The sequence below is a fragment of the Neoarius graeffei genome, chromosome 2 (genome assembly GCF_027579695.1).
Source record: "Neoarius graeffei isolate fNeoGra1 chromosome 2, fNeoGra1.pri, whole genome shotgun sequence".
Lineage (NCBI taxonomy): Eukaryota > Metazoa > Chordata > Actinopteri > Siluriformes > Ariidae > Neoarius > Neoarius graeffei.
The window spans coordinates 30,769,270-30,791,062 of NC_083570.1; the positions used below are offsets into that span (position 1 = coordinate 30,769,270).

Sequence of the window (21,793 nt, forward strand, 5' to 3'; positions counted from 1 at the left end):
GAGGTGACAGAAGAGTTGCTGAGTTTGTGTCCTATGTACAGTATGGCTGTGCCACAGCAAAAGCCATATTTCAGCAGCTGTGCGGTGCGATTGAGCGGCTTGGTGTGCCATGGAACAGACTGGTGGGCATTACCACTGATGGAGCACCGTCCATGACAGGCAAGAACAACGGACTGGTAGCGCTGGTACAGAGAAAGTTAGAGGAAGAAAATGCTGATCCAGCTATTGCTCTGCACTGCATTATACATCAGCATCAACTGTGTGGCAAATGCTTGAATTTTGAACATGTGATGTCTGTCGTCCTGAAATGTGTTAATTATATCAGGTCCAGAGGTTTACAACACCACCAGTTCCAGGCCTTTTTGGAGGAAATTGAGGCATCATATGGTGATGTGCTCTACTTTACTGAGGTGCGCTGGCTAAGCAGGGGAAACGTGTTCAGGAGATTTTTTTTTAATTAAGAGCTAAGGTGAAGAGATTCATGGAAAATGGCAGGCTAGATATTCCCGAGCTTGATGATCCAAAATGGATAATGGATTTGGCATTCCTTGTGGACATAACACAAGAACTAAACATCCTGAACCTAAAGCTGCAGGGTCCTGGTCAGCTCATCACAGCTGCCTATGAGAGTGTGAAAGCTTTCTCCACAAAACTGAGATTGTGGAAAACTCAACTGTCTGCAGCAAACCTCTGTCATTTTGCTGCATGTAGATCTTTGGTTGAAGAGGGCACATCTTTCAGTGGGGATGAATATGTCTCTGCTATTGAAAACCTGCAGCAAGAGTTTGATGAACGTTTTGCTGACTTTAAGGTACACCGTGACACCTTTCAGCTATTTGCAGACCCCTTCTCAGCTCATGTGGAGAGTGTCCCTGGCGTTTTGCAAAATGAACTTATTGACTTGCAGTGCAGCAGCGAACTAAAAGCTAAATTCAGAGAGGCACAGGGAAAAGTAGACAAGATTGGAATGTTTCTGAGAGAGCTGCTTCCATCAATCCCAGAGCTATCCAGAGTTTTTAGTCATGTATTATGATTTTTTGGAGGTACATATGTGTGTGAAAAATTGTTCTCAACAATGAACTTTAACAAAAGCAAGCACAGATCAAGGCTTACAGATGCCCATCTTGAAGCTGTACTCAGAGTTTCAGTTGCAACGACCATTAGAGCAAATGTGACTCAGCTTTGTGAGCACAAGCGCTGCCAGGTATCTGGCAAGAAATAATGCACAAATGGGCTCAAGGATGATTTGTTTGTTGAGGGCAATACAGTAAGTTAAATAGTTTACCATAAAGAACCGTTAAAATGCAGATACAAATGTATACTTGTGTTTTGAAGGTGTTGTTTGATGTGTTAACAAAAAAGCAATGCATTCTGGTATTTCATTTATCAATTCTTTGCCAAGTTTAAATAAGTTATGAGAGGAAAATATTTTTATTTGGTGTGAAACACATACATACCTGTTTATATGCTTTTTTGTTTGTTTGTTTTTATAATTTGTTTTAATATTTATTTTATCATTATTTTAGTGATATACTAAGGCTGCTAGGTGTCTAAAAGGAGATAAAAAAAGACTTTGCACTTTCTGTTTGCAGTTTTGTGTTACAGTACTTGAAATTAAAAAAATCAGAAATATCCGTTCTTTTTTGTATTATACTTGAACATTGTTGTGGCCCTCCGATCAGATGATGTTGGCAGCAGTGGCCCCCAGCTCATTTGAGTTTGAGATCCCTGGTCTAGGGTGTACTCTACCTCTTGCCCATAGTCAGCTGTGATAGGCTCCAGCTTGCCTGCACAGGATAAGTGGTTATGGATAATGGATGTTCAATACACATTTGAAATAGTGTTTGTTTTTATACCAAACATAATGTAAAATAATGGTATTGAAGAAATTATAAATTTTAGTACAAATTTTGAATGACACATTGAATGATTTAAATGATATAAATGCACACACACCAATCATAAGTCAAAACATTGCAAAAATTTTGCTGAATTATAAAAGCCATTAGTGGTGCTAAATGTAGAGCTATTTGGGAGCCAAAAAGAGCTGGCTCAAATTCCTGAGTTGAGCCAAATGATCTGGTTCACTAAAGAGATATAATTCCAATCACTAGTAAAGTATCACCCATAAAGTGCAAAATGTGTTCCTGGCACAGCTCAATAAAAACAAAACTCAGTAAAAGGCAAAGAATGAAATGAATGATCAAGGTAATGTCTGAAAGGCAGAAGTGGAAGTTATTTTGACAGTAATGTCAAAATAACTAATGCAGCAGTGCTTTAGTCTTTTAGTCTGTCCAGCTAAACTCTGCTCAAACTGATCAGCGTCAACTTTCATGCTAATACCACTGTCAAAGCTATCACATGTTTATCATTTTGTAGATCAATAACTAGTCGAGCTGTGTCCCTGCTGTAACTCATTGCCGTATAGCTGCATTGCATTCTGGAACTTGTGCAACAATGTCTGCACCTTTGCACCAGTATCTGCACTATTTCTACACTGGAGTTCTCATTAATATAACATTGGACATCACTGGAACACGGTGAGTGAGATAGGAGTGGCTTTATATATGTGGCAGCAGGGGCATGGTCGAGTGTCAGCTGTGAATGGTGAGAAGGCAGGTTGAACCAGCAGGTAACATGTGATGAGGTGCACCTGTGTCAAATTACTGGCTGTCTAACAACCTGTGTCTCTGTGTGTCTCTCAGACAGTCAGGAACAATTGAGAGAGAGAGAGAGAGAGAGAGAGAGAGCTGTCACACCCCACCACATGTGTGACATGTTTCATGAATAGTCACTGAAAAGTATGCACAATTAAACAAACTCTGTTTGTTCTGAAGCCTGCTTCCAGGTCCTCTGTTTCCCAAAGTCGGAGAGTTGTTACACTGGTGGTGAAACCCGGGACTGAAGAACAAACGCTGCCATGAGATCCGAACCAGTCTGAGAATGCCTCCAAATGTTTGCTGACGACCTCCAGTGCCAGCAGCATGCCCTTTTTGCGTTGTCTGTTGACCTGGGCCAGCATTTCCGGGCTCTGCTCGAAGCCCAAGCAGAGGATTGATAAGTAATACAGAGCTGGGTCCAGTCTGCACGAGCTCCAGCTATTGTCCCCGATGCCTTCCTCGAGCTGTTTGAGCATGTCGTGGAGGTGAGCTCATGGCCAACCTCACAGTGGGTGGCTCACCTACTGCCGCTCCTGTCGGGGGAAGCCCAGCTCATGGCTCGACAGCTCCTGCCCACCACCATGCTGGAGTACCCCCACCTGAAGCAAGCCATCCTACAGCAGGTTGGCTGTGGCCCAGAAGAGCAGCGCCAATGCTTCCGCTTGCTGGCTTATGGTGAATTTGGCTGGCCGTTCGCGTTCGCCCAACAGCTCTGAGATGCCTGCTGACAGTGGCTTCTGGCCGGCGAGTGCGATGTCGAAGCCATCATCGAGCAAATGACACTGGAGCAGTTTGGTGCTCAGCTGCTGAGTGGGACATCAGCGTGGGTCCAGTGTCACCGAACAACATTGCTGGAGGAAGCAGGCTGACTGGCTGAGGATTATCTGATGGCATATCCAGAAGGAGGCTCTGTTACAACTCCCTCTCTCACTCAATCACTTTTGCTTTCACAATCCGCTTTCACTTTTCGCATTTTCACAATCCTTCCCCCTCTCCTTGCCCCTCCACTACCCCAGCCCTGCAGGAACAGGGTCCCACTCCCCGAAACCTGCTCCCCACATCTGTGTCTATCCTCGTGTTTCTACTGTGCCTTCTCCTTCTGTGTCTGTGCCACAATTAACCCCCCTTTCTCTCCACAGATGAACTCATCCATGCCCACCAGAACCGAGAGCGAGCTCGGCCAGGTCTGTAGGCGTGGAGGGAAGGTGGGGAATCAGCACTTCCACAAGGAGGTGGGGCTACTGATTTGCATCCACAATACCTCAGGCTTCCCCTGATTGAGCAGGGGCATACAGGATAGTTGTGAGTATGCAATGGGGTACACATCAGGCTTTGGTGGATTCAGGTTGCAATCAGACCTTCATACGTACATCAAAGCCTGACTCAATGCGGGGCACTGGGAAATGCACTTTTGGTGTGTGCATGGTGATGTACATAAATATCTGCTGATGCCCGTCATTATCCATTTCCGGAGAGAAAATCATAATGGAGAGGCCGCGGTTAGTCCGAGCCTCACTCACCTGCTGATTCTGGGAACCGACTGGCTGGGGTTTAGAACATTAATGAAACTGATAGTAGTGGATGAGTCCTACAGTATCACGTCACGGGGGGATCCTGTTGCAACATTGACTGAGGAGGCGGCCCCAAGACCGTCCACATCAGCATCGCGTCCAGATGACATAAAGAGGGGAGAGAGCCCTCCTCCCTCTCTGGGAAATCCCATAGGGGACTTCCCATTGGAGCAGGCATGTGACAAGTCTCTGAGACGCACCTTTGACCAAGTGAAAGTAATTGATAGTCAAATCGTCCAACCGAACATTGCACTTTCCTTCCCGTACTTTTGTATTATTAAGGACAGGCTGTATCAAGTGATATAAGACACTCAAACACAAGAAAAGATGGCACAATTGTTGGTCCCGAAGAGCTGCAGGGAACTTTTTTTCCATGCGGCTCATCATAATCCTATGGCTAGGCATTCAGGGCAGGATAAAATTGTCTCATGGCCCGTTTCTATTGGCCAGGGATTTGTGCCGATGTCTGCAGGTGGTGTGTGGCTTGTCGCAAATGCCAGCTGGTAAATCCAGCGGCCACACCAAAAGTGCCATTGCCCCTATTGCCACTGATGGAGATCCCCTTCAAAAGAATTGGCATGGATCTCATCAGGCCATTAGATCAATCTGCACACGGGTATTGCTTTGTGTTAGTCATAGTGGATTATACAATGCGATACCCAGAAGCAGTGTCACTCTGCAATATCTCAGAACGCAGTGTCGTGGAGGCACCCTTCCATGTTATCTCCCAAGTCGGGATTCCAAAAGAAATACTGACTGATCAAGGCACTATGTTTATGCCACGCACACTGCGCGAATTATATGAATTATTGCAGATTAAATCGATTCATACTAGTGTTTATCATCCGCAAATGGACAGGCTGGTTGAATGATTTAATCAAACAATTAAAAGCATGATTCGTAAATTAGTTCATAGGGATGCTAAAAGTTGGGACAGGTGGCTCGACCCTCTGTTGTCTACAGTGTGCGAGGTCCCACAATCCTCCACTGGGTTTTCTCCTTTTGAATTGCTGTATGGGCACAAGCCCTGTGGTGTCTTAGACATCATTAAAGAAAATTGGGAGGAGGGGCCTTCTCAAAGTAAAAATGAAATTCAATATGTTCTTGACCTGAGAGTAAAACTCCACGCACTGTGCCACATAACCCAGGAGAATTTGCTACAGGCCCAAGAACATCAAGTTCTCTAGTACAACAGAGGGGCATTTGTGCCGAGAGATAAAGTCCTCATTTTACTACCCACCTCAAATTCAAAATTGCTCACCAAGTGGCAAGGGCCCTTTGAGGTCATATGGCAAATTGGGGAGGTCGACTATGAGGTCAAACAGCCAGATAGGGGTGACACGTCAAATTTACCATCTCAATCTCCTGAAACCTGTGGCTCTGGCAATGGTAGTTCCAGAGAGGGCAGAGCTGGGACCAGAGGTAAGTCTAAAAAGTGCGGCCCAATTCACCCCGGTCCTCTGTGGAGACCACCTCTCACCGTCCCAGAAAACACAGATAATTCAGTTGTAGAAGGAATTCTTCAATGTGTTCTCGCCCCTCCCTGGTCGCATTAACCTCATAGAACACCACATTGAGACTCCCCCAAGGGTGGTGGTGCACAGCTGCCTGTATTGGCTCCCTGAACCCCAGAAAAATGTGGTTTGGGATGAACTCCAGGTTATACTTAAGATGGGAGTAATTGAGGGGTTACACAGCAACTGGAGCAGCCCGGTAGTCTTGGTTCCCAAGACTGACGGGTTGGTCTGGTTCTGTGCAGACTATAGAAAAGTCAGTGCAGTGTCTAAATTTGATGCATATCCAATGCCCCACATTGATGAACTGCTCAATCGGTTAGGCGAGGCTTGCTTTTACTTGACACTGGATTTGACAAAGGGATATTAGCAGACCCCCTTGACTCCGTTATTCCACATAAAAATGGCCTTTTCCACTCCCTTTAGCTTACATCAATTTGTCACCCTTCCTTTCAGGTTGTTTGGGGCTCCCGCGACATTTCAGCATCTCTTGGACTGAATTCTCTGTTCCCACAATACGTATGTGGCAGCCTACTTTGATGATATAATCATTTACAGTAATGATTGGGAGAGGCATCTACAACATCTCAGGGTGGTCCTGAGGTCACTGAGGTGTGCTGGGCTCACAGCAAACCTGAAGAAGTGTGCAATTGGACAGGTGGAAGTACGGTATCTGGGCTTCCACTTGGGTCATGGGCAGGTGCATCCCCAAATTGATAAAACCATGGTGATTGTGGCCTGCCCATGACCGAAGACCAAAAAGGGGTTGAGGCAGATCCTGGGGCTAGCTGGCTATTATAGGCGGTTCGTGCCTAACTTTTCGGATGTCACTAGCCCACTGTCTGACCTCACTAAAAAGGGGGCATAAGATCTGGTCCAGTGGACAGAGCTGTGTGAAGGGGCTTTTGCTCAAGTAAAGGCAGTTTTGTATGGGGGCCTGCTGTTGCACTCTCCTGACTTTTCTCTCCCTTTTGTTTTATAGACCGATGCATTGGACAGAGGGCTGGGGGCTGTTTTGTCCCAGGTGGTGGAGGAGGAGGAGCATCCTGTGCTGTATATCAGCCATGTGCTCTCCATGCGAGAGTCAAAGTACAGCACGATTCTGGCCATCAAGTGGGCAGTCCTCATTCTCCGCTACTACCTGCTAGGATACTCGTTCACCCTCTGTTCTGACCATGCCCCACTCCAGTGGCTCCACTGCATGAAGGATGCCAATGTGTGGATCACTTGTTGGTATCTGGCCTTTCAGCCCTTTAAATTTAAGGTGGTCCACAGGACGGGGGCACAGATAGTAGTGGTGGATTACCTCTCCCGCCGGGGGGGGAGTCAGCTGCAGGCTGGATGGCTCCCCGGCCTGAGTCAGGTGGTGAGGGTATGTGGCAGTGGAGGCGCTGTCGAGCGTTGGCTGTGAACGGTGAGGAGGCAAGTTGAACCAGCAGGTAACATGTGATGAGGTGCACCTGTGTTAGATTACTGGCTGTCTATTAACCTGTGTCTCTGTGTGTCTTTCAGACAGTCAGGAACGAGAGAGCTGTGGCGTGTGTGTTTAGTGTATTTATGTTTCGTGAATAATCATTGAAAAGTGTGCACAATAAAACAAACTCACCTGTTCTGAAGCCTGCTTCCCGTTCCTCTGTTTCCCAAAGTCAGAGAGTTGTTACAATATAATATAATATTTAGTCAGCATAAACACTGGGATTAATGTATTTTTAATCATGGATTAAAAATCATGGATAATCATGGATTTAGTACTGTTGATATTTCAGTCCATAGACTTTGTTAAAAGTGCTAATGTAAACATCAGACTATGATATTTTGTGCATTTGTTGTGATGCAGCTCCTTATTATGTTGTAAGCTAACATACAGTATTTGGGCTATTTGATTCTCCGAGTCTCTACCGTAGTTCGACCCGAACTGAACCCCTGCTCAGAATTGGGCTAAAATGGTTCCTCCACTGAGCCAGCCCCTCAGTGGAATAGCAATCAGGGCTTTGCAAGAGATCCACTGTGTGTGTATCATCAGACCTGCAGGTGCAGAGAAGAGACAGAAAGTGATGAACTAATGCATTTAGATGGTGAAACAGGCAAGAAAGGAAAGCAATGTAGAAGTTCAAATGAGGGGGGAAAGTGAAGGGAATGTTTGCAAGATGAATCAGACTTTATTTATCCAAGCTTTGATTGACTGGAAAAGAAACACTGGTGTGTGTGTGTGTGTGTGTGTGTGTGTGTGTGTGTGTGTGTGTGTCCGTGCACTTCCCTCCCCAATTTTGTGTTACGTTCTACATTCTTTGCCTATCATAAATCATTGTGGGTTAAAAATTCTACAGGTTAAGAAGCCGCATGAGGTTCTTCAACAATGGAACCTTATCCTGTTGGGAGAGAGTGTGTAATTAATCAGCAAGGAACACCCGCAAACATATACCCATACACACAGAGGATCAAGGACCTGTCCTCCACTGAGAACTGACCTCTGTGTTTAAACATGGCAGGAGGGGCGCTGCTCCATTGTTGTCTTATCTTTTACACCCCACAGAACAGACAGAATAAACAGTTCAAATGTTACAGCAAAAAATAAATAAATAAAAAAAGAAGAACCAATTCCTCAGGTCATGTTTATCAAATTATTCAACGTTGGTTTTTTTAATCTAAACTCTTATCTAATCTCGCATAATTGTGATTAGCATGGGCAATAATTTCATGTATGTTTCCAAGGCTTGAGAGAATATAGAGTGTATATATACAAACTGGGCAGCACAGTGGTGTAGTGGTTAGCACTGTCGCCTCACAGCAAGAAGGTCCTGAGTTCAAGCCCTGCAGCCGACGAGGGCCTTTCTGTGTGGAGTTTGCATGCTCTCCCCATGTCCGCGTGGGTTTCATCCGGGTGCTCTGGTTTCCCCCACAGTCCAAAGGCATGCAGGTTAGGCTAATTGGTAGCTCTAAATTGACCATAGGTGTGAGTGTGAATGCTTGTCTGTGTCTATGTGTCAGCCCTGCGATGACCTGGCGACTTGTCCAGGGTGTACCCTGTCTCTCGCCCATAGTCAGCTGGGATAGGCTCCAGCTTGCCTGCGACCCTGTAGGACAGGATAAGCAGCTACAGATAGTGGATGGATCTCATCTCATTATCTCAAGCCGCTTTATCCTTCTACAGGGTCGCAGGCAAGCTGGAGCCTATCCCAGCTGACTACGGGCGAAAGGCGGGGTACACCCTGGACAAGTCGCCAGGTCATCACAGGGCTGACACATAGACACAGACAACCATTCACACCTACAGTCAATTTAGAGTCACCAATTAACCTAACCTGCATGTCTTTGGACTGTGGGGGAAACCGGAGCACCCGGAGGAAACCCATGCGGACACGGGGAGAACATGCAAACTCCACACAGAAAGGCCCTCGCCGGCCCCGGGGCTCGAACCCAGGACCTTCTTGCTGTGAGGCGACAGCGCTAACCACTACACCACCGTGCCGCCCTAGTGGATGGATGGATGGATGGATGGATGTACAAACTGTTACTATAAAAATGATAATTCATTAGAATGACAGCATTTATATTAACCTGTCATTCATGTTACAACCGGAACTACTTTCCAAGCTGTGCTGTTATGCGAAAATAATGAACTACTGACCAATCAGATTCAAGTGCTCAGCCACGATGTTGTATAAACATACAAAATCAATGAAACATTTTGTGTTGTGAAAGTCAGTAAGGAGTAGAATTTAGGGTTTTTTTTATTGGTGGATTTGTAGTTTGGCATTTCTATCATAGCCTGTCATTGGATAATTTATATGAGTAAAAGTATCAAAATTATTATCTTTGGTAATACACTCTGAGAACCCCCCAGGGAAACCCTTGTCTTATGTAGAACTACAACATTGTATGTACCATCTTTCTAAGAGTGAATCTTATAGACATGGTGGATAGAGTTTTTTTTCTTGAACACTGTTGGTAATGTGTCTGTTCTATTTTAAATTGCTTTAAGAGAGATTTTTATTCCATACGCGTCCTCTTGCATGGCCTGAGGACCTCAACAGTGTGCTCATGGTGAAGCATGTATTTATGGATAGATAAATGCATATTCAGGGAATATTTGTCTCTTTGAATTCTTGAAAGAAATATTTTGCTGCAAATATTTAGGTGGCTTGTAGAGGGTTAACACATTGAACACATGGACACACGTGTGCAAGCAGCTGTTACAGAGGCTTAGGCTGTACACTTTATTCTTCTCTGATTGGGAATTAGCAGTAAGATGTACTGTACAGTCTGTCTGTCATAGGAGAAGGGCTTGAAATGAACACCTGCCCTAACCAATAGCAGGCAAAAATTGTACTGTATAGTACCGATTAGTCTGTACCGATTAGTCTGTTTCAGACATGATTTGAGATTCAACAAGAAACTGGGTGCTTTTATAAAAAGATGATGGCTAACAGGCTCTGTGTTCCCATCTCTCTTTCAAAAAAAAAGCAGAGGTAGGAAATTATGGATTAAACTTGTCAAGATAAGCTCAGTGGTGATTTCATGCATGTATGAAATTCCTTGGTCTAAGTGTGACAAATGAGAAATTATCTCCACCTCTCAGATATACTTTCTCTTTATCCATCCTATTTTCCCATTTTCTCTCTCTCTCTCTCCCCCTCTCATTTCTGTCATGAGACTACACAGCTGTTGCTGCTTGAGGGAATGTTTTCTGCCAGGAAAGAAAGTACAGCAGAGGCACACAGACACATTGTTTCTTCATTTTAGTAACCAGCAATCCACTCACTCACTTCTCTTCATTCAATAAATTGTACATGTTTCTTTGTCAGTATCTGCTTCACATTTAGCTCCTGTTAAAATCAAGGACAAACCCATGGTGTAACCTTTTAAAGATCATGCTTACATATATTTCTACTTACAATATTTCAATTCAATTATAGTTGTAAGGCACATTAACATTAGATATACTGTACTTGCACATTATTGATACATATTATTACATACTGTATCATTAATAGATTTCTATTGAAATTTATAATGAGTAAGCCAGAGCTGTAGGCCTGAGATAATATAATTCAAAAGAAAACCCATTCTCTTTTGGGTGGCATCAGATGACTAGTCCGATGACTTGGTTAAACCACTGAATGGTATGAGGGATTTACAGATCATTTACCAGCTGTATTTCTCATGCAGTTTGACATTATTTAATGCCATCTTTAAAAATATAAAGCTGTATGTAGATATTATGATATGCCATAAACATGGTGATGGGTTGAACCATTCCACTCCTACTGTAGACATTGTGTACATTCCTGTAATTGTGTAATGATCATAAATCACTTTCAGTCCAAAAGTCAACTCACACTCACACGCATGATGCAGGACATGCTTTCTCTTACTCACTTACTCTTTCTCTCAGTAACTGCTTTATCCTGGTTCAGGTTTAAGGTGTGTCCAGAGCCTATCCCAGAAACACTGGGCATGAGGTAGAAATGCACTCTGGATGGGATGCCAGTACATTTTACAGACAGACTTGTACATTCACACCTAGGGGCACTTTATCTTAGTCTGTCCATGGTATGGTTTTAGGAAGTAGAATGAAATTGGAGAACCCAGAGGAAACCTGTTCAGTCACAGACAGTAACCGGCGCTCAGAATTGAACCAGAGATCTGTGTAGCAATGATGCTATTCAAATTTTAACACTCTTATGGTGTAGGATACAACTTTGGTTATCATAGGCCTTATTCACACTTTGACGTCTGTCTTAAGTGATCCGATTACAGGTGGACAGTCGAGACACATAGCTGATCACACTGGGCATTAGGAACAGGTCTCTTGTGATCACTTGCAAACACTAATTTCATATATTATCCAAACATCATACATAATTTCATGCAGTGGTGGTTGAAAGTTTGTGAACCCTTTAAAACTTTCTATATTTCTGCATAAATATGACCTAAAATATCATTTCACCCAAGTCCTAAAAGTAGATAAAGAGAACCCAGTTAAACAAATGAGACAAAAATATTACACTTGGTCACTTATTTATTGAGGAAAATTATCCAATTTTACATATTTGTGAGTGGCAAAAGTATGTGAACCTTCGCTTTCAGTATCTGGTGTGACCCCCTTGTGCAGCAATAACTGCAACTAAACATTTCCGGTAACTGTTGATCAGTCCTGCACACTGGCTTGGAGGAATTTTAGCCCATTCCTCCGTACAGAACAGCTTCAACTCTGGGATGTTGGTGGGAACTGCTTGCTTCAGGACCTTCCACAACATTTCGATTGGATTAAGGTCAGGACTTTGACTTGGTCATTCCAAAACATGAACTTTATTCTTCTTTAACCATTCTTTGGTAGAACGACTTGTGTGCTTAGGGTCGTTGTCTTGCTGCATGATCCACCTTCTCTTGAGATTCAGTTCATGGACAGATGTCCTGACATTTTCCTTTAGAATTCGCTGGTATAATTCAGAATTCATTGTTCCATCAATGATGGCAAGCCGTCCTGGCCCAGATGCAGCAAAACAGGCCCAAACCATGATACTACCACCACCATGTTTCACAGATGAGATAAGGTTCTTATGCTGGAATGCACTGTTTTCCTTTCTCCATGTCATGTCAAGTTTATTTGTATAGCGCTTTTAACAATAAACATTGTTGCAAAGCAGCTTTACAGAGTTTGAACAACTTAAAACATGAGCTAATTTTATCCCTAATCTATCCCCAATGAGCAAGCCTGTGGCGACGGTGGCAAGGAAAAACTCCCTCAGACGACATGAGGAAGAAACCTCGAGAGGAACCAGACTCAAAAGGGAACCCATCCTCATTTGGGCAACAACAGACAGCCTGACTATAATATTGACAGTTTTAACATGAGGACAGTTTCGTTGATGTTATAACTCTTCATTGATGGAAACTTGAGTGCAAAACTGATTCATGATAACTGCAGTCCTAAAGTTAGCAAGACAACTGTAGTCCTCAGCCATAAAAGCATTACTGTAAGAGTCGAGAGCATCCTCCAGGTATAACCCTCAACTATCCTCATGGGGCCGTTCTTCACAGGAGCGATGCGATAAAACTCCGACCAGACACAGGGCACCATGATGGATCAAGCAGGTCCAAGGGGCAGAAGAGGCCAGCATCTCAATCCCAGGACCAACATGTAACTCAGAGGGACAGATTGGGGGGGGGGGGGAAGAGAGAGAGAAAGAAAACACATGTTGTTAGGTATGCCCTAAAAATGACAAGTATTAAATCTGTGTGGTAGGCTCGCAGAGACGAGAGTCTTGACATCAGGCATAACACACAACAATGGCATGTTAATATGGTAAAAAATATATCATGACCTGCTCTGGCTGGATGCTTGATTGGGTGATGGGAGCACACTCCTCAGCAATGATGAGATGCAGATGGGACCCTTAGGGCTGGCCAAGACAATTCAGTTACATTTCACCGGGTCTGGGACATGCGACAGAAGTCTGACGGCCGATTCCCTGCAGGCTACGATAGCCAGTCGAGGTCTCCACCCTCTCCACCAAAAGAACACTTCTCATTTAAACCAAAAAGTTATATTTTGGTCTCATCTGTCCACAAAACATTTTTCCAATAGCCTTCTGGCTTGTCCACATGATCTTTAGCAAACTGCAGACGAGCAGCAATGTTCTTTTTGGAGAGCAGTGGCTTTCTCTTTGCAACCCTGCCATGCACACCAGTGTTCTCCTGATGGTGGACTCATGAACATTAGCCAATGTGAGAGAGGCCTTCAGTTGCTTAGAAGTTACCCTGGGGTCCTTGGTGACCTCACCAACTATTACACGCCTTGCTTTTGGAGTGATCTTTGTTGGTCGACCACTCCTGGGGAGGGTAACAATGGTCTTGAATTTCCTCCATTTGTACACAGTCTGTCTGACTGGATTGGTGGAGTCCAAACTCTTTAGAGATGGTTTTGTATCCTTTTCCAGCCTGATGAGCATCAACAACGCTTTTTCTGAGGTCCTCAGAAATCTCCTTTGTTCATGCCATGATACACTTCCACAAACATGTGTTGTGAAGATCAGACTTTGATAGATCCCTGTTCTTAAAATAAAACAGGGTGCCCACTCACACCTGATTGTCATCCCATTGATTGAAAACACCTGACTCTAATTTCACCTTCAAATTAACTGCTAATCCTAGAGGTTCACATACTTTTGCCACTCACAGATATGTAATATTGGATCATTTTCCTCAATAAATAATTGACAAAGTATAATATGTTTGTCTCATTTGTTTAACTGGGTTCTCTTTATCTACTTTTAGGACTTGTGTGAAAATCTGATGATGTTTTAGGTCATATTTATGTAGAAATATAGAAAATTCTAAAGGGTTCACAAACTTTCAAGCACCACTGTACATTATACATTATACTAATTACATATATTCATACATTAGTGTCAATTTCATACATTATTTCTGCTGGAGAAAGTGTGTCTAGGATATTTATTACTTCAGCCTTCTGCTGAATTTGTTTTTCATTTGTTCTTACAAATCCTATTTTATGTCCCATTGTCTGCTAATGAAAGTTATTACTGAATGGCAGATGAAACAAACAAACAAAAAGAAGCCTCTGTTTGTCACATAGACATTACAACAGAGTGAAATTGTTTTCTTCGCATATCCCAGCCTAGTTGGGGTCAGAGCACAGGGCCAGCTATGATACAGTGGACCAGAGCAGAGTGGGTTAAGGGCGTTGCTCAAGGGCCCAACAGTGGAAACTTGGAGTTGCTGGGGCTTGAACACCCAACCTTCAGATCAGTTACCCAAAGCCTTAACTTCTGCCAGAGCCATCACTACCAGAAGCTACAAAAAACAAACAAACCCAGCTACTTTTTTAGCAAAAAAAAAAAAAAGTGCTGTGTGCGCACACTGGAAGTGCAGATTGGTGGAAAAGAATTGTATTGCTAAACAGCAGCTCTCGGTAGGAGTGACGCAGTTGATTAGGCGGTTCTTTGTAGCTATCCGGGATGCTTACACGTTCACATTACAAATATGATGTAGTCATATGCGTCCCAGACTACCTCCGAATGTGGTTTGAGCGACTGCCTACAGGGCTGTCCGCTGACAATCCAATCACCCAGGATGCATGTTAATGCAAGGTTTGAATGTGGTTTTGAACTGTTTATCCGCAACCTAATAATCTGATGTACCAAAGACTATAAAAGACTACTAGCCTGTAAACTGGGTATCACTTTCTTTTCTGCACATCACCCATTCAACTCTTTCAGGCGTCTTTGTAATATTGAGCTGGGTGACGTCACACGCCGACATTTTTTTCTCACACGCTTTTTATTTTGGAGACGCTGAGAGGATAAATGTCACTTTGTTCCATTGTATCAACGTTATAGCCAGGAACACTGCACAATAGGCTACCTTAACAACACACACACACACACACACACACATATATATATATATATATATATAATCTGTGTGCATGTGTGTTCCATGCAGGAAAGACGCAGCGCGCGAACTTTTACTGCTTTATTGTGCTCTAAAGGGAAAGGAGTGACTGGGGTAGGGCGAGTTCATTTTGTAGGAGGGGAGAATTGAAAAATTCAACAACACCACAAAAGACTGTCGCATTTGTTGGTGAATGTTTTTGTAGCTCGGTGCTTGTGTACTTTATTTAGATGTGTATGTTCGAGTTTAATTCTTTTTTTTTTCTTTATGAGTATCACTGTTAAGGACATTGTGTATGAAGACGTCTCCCTTCAGGCGGAGTTGGTTTGCGCTAGCAGCGGATCAGGGCGCTCAGCTTAGTTTGCAACTTGGAATGTCAAAGTAGCACTTGAAAGTTTGTGAACCGCGCTGCTGTTGACACCTGGGCTTTCTCATGGAAAACTACAGGAAGCAAATGGAATATCGCAGAATCGAGCCTGGATTTGAATTGTTATCATTTAATAGTTTTATAAAGCGCATGTTTATTTTAATGCGTTTGAACTGTTGATTATTTCCCCCTTGTTTTCTCGCCTTTTTGGATTTTCTTTAATAGCCTAATCTACACACCTGTGCGAAGTTTGTGCTGTCGGACTCACAGCACCTACGATTTTAATCAATTGATTGATTGACAGTTAATTGCTTTTTTTGTGAACATGGAGGCGGATCCAGGCTCTGGGGCAGAGTCTCAGGCAGCTGGAGCCGGTGTGGTTGATAGTTTCTCCCAACTCTGGTCGGATGTGATGGGGATGTTGGTGAGTGTTTTGACTTGTTTTGATTTTCTTCCTCATTGGATTGGGGGAGGGGGACGCGACAGGACAGGACAGGAAAGGAAAGCTGCTATAGTGTTGAAGCTCCTGTAGAGAAGGGGGCTTCATTGTCTATGGCACAGTGTGTGAGTGTGTGCATGTAAATTAGGGCTGCACATTACAGACTTGGATTTTCCCCCCAGTGGATCCAAAGAGCAGGTTAGCAAACATTTCCTCTTCACTGTTACATGTTCATGGGTTCATGAGGAGAAATAGCTGTGGATGATTGGAATGGGGATTTGGGGTAGGTCCTGTGGAGACGATGATGATGATGATGCATTATGCTACAGTGTGGAGTTTGTTTATGGAGAGAGAGAGAGAGAGAGCGCGCACCTGATAGGGTACTAAGTTAGGGTGACCAGATTTCCCTAGTCTGAAACCGGGACACTTTTGCGCGCGACCATGCTCGTGCACGCACACCTTTTTTTTTTTTACGTAAACGTGACACTCAGAGAGGTGCTCTTATTTTATTGAAGCTTACATTTATCAACATCTCAAATGAAATAAAACAAACAGGCATTTTGTTATCTAGTAGCATAGTGGTATACAGATCAGTTAAATTATGGCCAGACAACAGATTTTGTAATGGCTGAGAATAGGCCAGGCTGTGTCCATAGGCCAAATTTAAACTGATTTATTTCACCTGTTTGTGAGAACACCAAGAAGAATGCATATGCACATGTAGGCTATATCTCTAAAATTGTATGCACTATAGCATGAACTTAAAAAGTAGATATGTGACCTCAACATAGCTTAGGTCAGGATCAACCTTACTAAGCATTCCCCACAACTGAATGAATAAAAGCAAGAAGATGTGTACAAAAGTGAACACTTTAATGGAAGGTGCAACAAGCTGTTCAACACAGCAATATGGCCAAACTGTCAGAATGGTATGTTAAACAGAAACAAAAAAGGGACAAGTGATTTGAGAATATACACTCAAACAAAACAGCAGTAAAGGAGGAGAGGGGCGACAGCCCGAGGAAAGCCCCCACAGGAGCGCACATCATTTGCAGCATAGGCTACCCAACTCAGTACAAGAACAAAACACTTACAGTGTGTGCAGTAGGCCTTGTGCGCATTGTTCTGCACCTCTCGGAGGAAGGGGTAGGTGCCCTGTAAATCTTTGTAAAAGGTACATTTTCTTTTCGGCATAATTGCTGCGGCATAACTGCTGCTAGCTGCTAGACAAAGAACATTCGCGCCAGTTAATGTTTATTTTATTGTTGCATGGCAACACGTTCTGTTGTCTGGAATAATGTGGCTAAATAATCACCCATGCCACAGGGCCAGGGGGCAGTAACCAGGAAAGTTTGCGATTCCTGTCAATTCATCAAAATAGTAAATGTAGACATTTCTCCGCTAATCATTCCCACGCTGCTCAGTCGCAAACGTCGCGAGTGGCGAAAACCGGGACATATCCGTGTTCCGACAGACTTTTGTTGGGACTCGGGACACACAACCCCAAATCGGGACTGTCCCGGTAAAACCGGGACATTTGGTCACCCTATACTAAGTACCATTGTGATCATTTACAACAACTCAGACAAATAAAACATGCTATAACAGGTAACACAAATACAGTAAAAAATAATAAAATAAGATGCACTCGGATATTGTGAAAATATACAGTTCTGTGCAAAAGTCTCAGGCATCCTACTTTTTAGTACAAACTTTGTTATAGATTTTATATTATGGCTCCTACTGTACATTTTCGAGACAGTAACAACACTTTAGATTTCCAAACCTTAGTTTTCCAGCACAAAATTAAAGGTTACAGAAAAATGTTTGTATGTTAGTAAAGAAAGCAGCATATTATGTAAGAGACACTTTTCTCAACACACACACACACACACACACATATACATACTACTACTACTACTACTAATAATAATAATAATAATAATGAAAGCTAATGGGTTTTGCTGCAAAAATAAGAAAGTGTGACAGTCAAAGTCACCAGAAGAATTGTGGCTGGTTCTGTAAGATGCTCATTAAAACTTGCAGCTCATTTCCTATAAAACTGCACTAATTTGACCTGAGACTACCATTTTAAAAAAAAGAGAGAGAAAAACAAAACAAAGGGTTGTCTGATCCAATATTAACTTTGTTTCATTTATTATTGTTCACTGCTCTTCATAATATATACACACACACACACACACACACATTTATTTATTTAATTTAGAAAAATTTAATATCTTTTCTTTTTTTTTTTTTTTTTGGGGCGGCACGGTGGTGTAGTGGTTAGCGCTGTCGCCTCACAGCAAGAAGGTCCTGGGTTCGAGCCCCGGGGCCGGCGAGGGCCTTTCTGTGTGGAGTTTGCATGTTCTCCCCGTGTCCGCGTGGGTTTCCTCCGGGTGCTCCGGTTTCCCCCCACAGTCCAAAGACATGCAGATTAGGTCAACCGGTGACTCTAAATTGACCGTAGGTGTGAATGTGAGTGTGAATGGTTGTCTGTGTCTATGTGTCAGCCCTGTGATGACCTGGCGACTTGTCCAGGGTGTACCCCGCCTTTCGCCCGTAGTCAGCTGGGATAGGCTCCAGCTTGCCTGCGACCCTGTAGAAGGATAAAGCGGCTAGAGATAATGAGATGAGATAATGAGAATAATATCTTTTTTTAAACACATTTTTGCTCTACAGCAAATCTTTGAAATCTTTGCTTGTGCTTGAGATTTTTGTGCAGAATTGTACAAGAAAGTGTTATTGAGACAGTAACAACACTAGATTTACAAACCTTAGTTTTCCAGCACAAAATTAAAGGTTACAGAAAAATGTTTGTATGTTAGTAAAGAAAGCAGCATATTATGTAAGAGACACTTTTCTCAACACACACAGTATCAGTGGGTGCTTTGATTTACTACTTTTACGAATGTTATTCTTACTAGAATGAGTGTTACTGCTACTATTTGTACTATAACAACTACAGCTACTAATAATACTCTTGTTACTACAACAACAACTGCTACTAATAATACTATTGTTGCTACAGCTACTGCTATTAATAATATTATTGTTACTACAACTACAGCTTCTAATAATACTATTGTTGCTACAACTACTGCTACTAATAATACTATTGTTGCTACAGCAAATACTGCTACTATAATACTGCTAACACTACTGCTACTATTGCGAATACTATTCCTACTACAACTACTGTTACTATTCCTACTATAACAAATAATAATAATAATAATAATATTGTTAAACAACAGCAATGGCTACTACTAACACTGCTAACACTATTGCTATTCTTACTACAACCACTGCTAATACTATTCCTACAACAACAACTGCTACTACTAATACTGTTCTTACTACAGCAACAACTACTGCTACTAATAATACTGCCAACACTACTGCGACTACTAATATGAATAAGAATGGCAACAGTAGCAACACAGGTTCTACTACTACTGAAATCAGTGCTACTGCTTTTATTACGACTACTACTACTATTATTATTATTATTATTATTATTATTATTATTAATAATAATAATAATAATAATAATAATAATAGCGCAGATAGACTCTACTCTTGGTTCTGTGTGGAGAGTGGAAGGTCAAAGCTTCCATCTGTGGAATGAAGCTGTAAAACTATCATGCGGCAATGTTGCAGTGTTACTTTCTCATACGTTCCCAAACTTGGAGGTTTCATTGGCATGTTTAAATTGAGCAGACACCTTCATTGTGTGATGGAGAGATGTTTGGAGGTTGACCCTGGCTGAAGAAATCGAATAAGATTTGACAGTATTCTTGGGCTAATCTGTGTCTTTTGATCAGTAAAGGCATAAATTGCCTAAGCAGTCTAATAAGCATGAGAAGCCATTTGTCTTAGTGCAGAGCTTATTTACACTTCACCAAAAGATGAAAAGCTCGAACAACACTGCCATTTTGACTGCAAATAAACTTGTGCTTTTGAAGACTAAGGTGAATATGGTGTGTGTGTGTGTATGTATATATATATATATATATATATATATATATATATATATATATATATATATATATATATATGAGTGATTCCACGCTTATGGGTACTGAAATGGGGACATGAACTTATTTTTAAAAATTCACCTAAAACCATTTCTTTTTTTACCATCAGGTCACAAAACATGTAATCTTTAATGAATGATATGTTAAAAGATAACTTTAATTTTCTGAGATGTAATAAAAACATATTTATATGCCAAAGTCAGAATGTAACAGAAGTGTTGTGGACATATATATTCTCAATTTTAACAATGTAGAATTACTTTTTGAAACATAGGAAGATGATGTTTTAGCAAATATAATTAATAAACATGTGTAGTAGAATAAACATACACATTCTTTCAATAAGATTAACATGGTATATAGCTAGATTGTAATTAATTTGTAACAGACGCGAGATGGACAATCGTAACAGAAGTAATGTAACAGACATCATTTTGGAACTCATAGGCTTGACTTTGGCATATAAATATGTTATTACATCTCAGAAAATTAAAGTTATCTTTTAACATATCATTCATTAAAGATTACATGTTTTGTGACCTGATGGTAAAAAAAGAAATGGTTTTAGGTGAATAAGTTCATGTCCCCATTTCAGTACCCATAAGCGTGGAATCACTCATATACATATTAGGGCTGGGCGATATGGAGAAAAAAAAAATCTCGATATATTTTTGCTATATCTCGATATACGATATATATCTCGATATCTATGCAGGAAAAACAACCCCCAAAAACAGACACACCAAATTCAGCAAGGTGTTTTTTTTTTTTTTAATTGAAGTGCAAACAGGTAGGCAGCCAAGTGCCTAGAGGTAGACAGGTACTAGTAAAGTGCTTGTACCATTTTTAACATGAATTATCAAACCAAGGAAGTAGTATATTGCCTTATTTTAATTACAAACATAAAACTTGAGGGTAGGCAGTTCTTATAAAGTGCGTCTTAAGCATTTAAGATAACAAAAAAAACCTCATTTCATAAATAATAATTTGACTTATAGAAATAATACATATTGCCTTCCTTTTCCTTAAAAACAAAACTCAAACTCATCTCACTGCATTAGCTAACTCTTTTGTAGTAGTCAGTAACAAATACATAGCCAAAAACTGTACCTGTTGTGTAACATTTTTACATTTGAAGATTTTGAGCAAGGAATACCAATCTGTCTACTGTGTCAGGCTTAAGTGCAGCCCTCTGACAAGTAACTATATTTCCGCTGCAGCTGAAGATCCTTTCAAAAGGACTGCTAGTGGCAGGCACACAGAGGCACTTTTTTGCTAGGCTGCTCAGTGCTGGATAAGCAACCTCATGTTCCCGCCACCATTGTAGTGGATCTGCCTCACTGTCCAAACATACAGACTGTAAATAGCTTGACAACTCATTCTCAATGGACTCGCGAGGTGTTAATGCAGAGAAAGAGGCATCTTGGTCAAAGAAGTTGGCTAGGGTTTTTCTCTTCTTAGCAATGGGGGTGCCGGATCTGCTACGACACTCTCTTCTGCAGCAGACTGGGGCCCAGCTTGGTCCACAGGTGCAGCAGAGCTCCCCTGATCAGCAAGCAATTCCTCAGCTTCGTAGATGACTCTCTCTTTCAATGCAGCCAGTTTCCCACTGCTGACATATGTCCCCCGAAACCGGGGGTCGATAAAGGACGCCATGTCCAGTAAATCAGAGGTAGAGGGCTCTGAGTATTTGTCATTTAAGTAAGTGAGGATGGTGTGCCTGATTGTGTTTGCCAGCTCACCGTCATCTTCTTGTGGAGCAAGGAGCTTGCTGTTGAACAG

At 42.1% G+C, this 21,793-nt stretch overlaps 1 protein-coding gene across 5 annotated transcripts in view; it reads left to right on the forward strand.

The window, feature by feature from the left end:
- Positions 1 to 21,793, forward strand: part of sash1a (SAM and SH3 domain containing 1a) — a 266,052-nt gene that overhangs the window by 54,999 nt on the left and 189,260 nt on the right. For 2 of the 5 annotated variants that reach the window (XM_060914074.1, XM_060914075.1), the window contains exon 1: positions 15,367 to 15,956. The exons of 2 other annotated variants lie outside the window; for them this stretch is intronic. In XM_060914074.1, coding sequence (XP_060770057.1) covers positions 15,858 to 15,956 — 99 coding nt within the window. In that variant the 5' untranslated portion in view covers positions 15,367 to 15,857. Of the gene's footprint in view, positions 1 to 15,366; positions 15,957 to 21,793 lie in introns of those variants that run through there. One more of the 5 variants, XM_060914076.1, reaches the window with a different exon arrangement.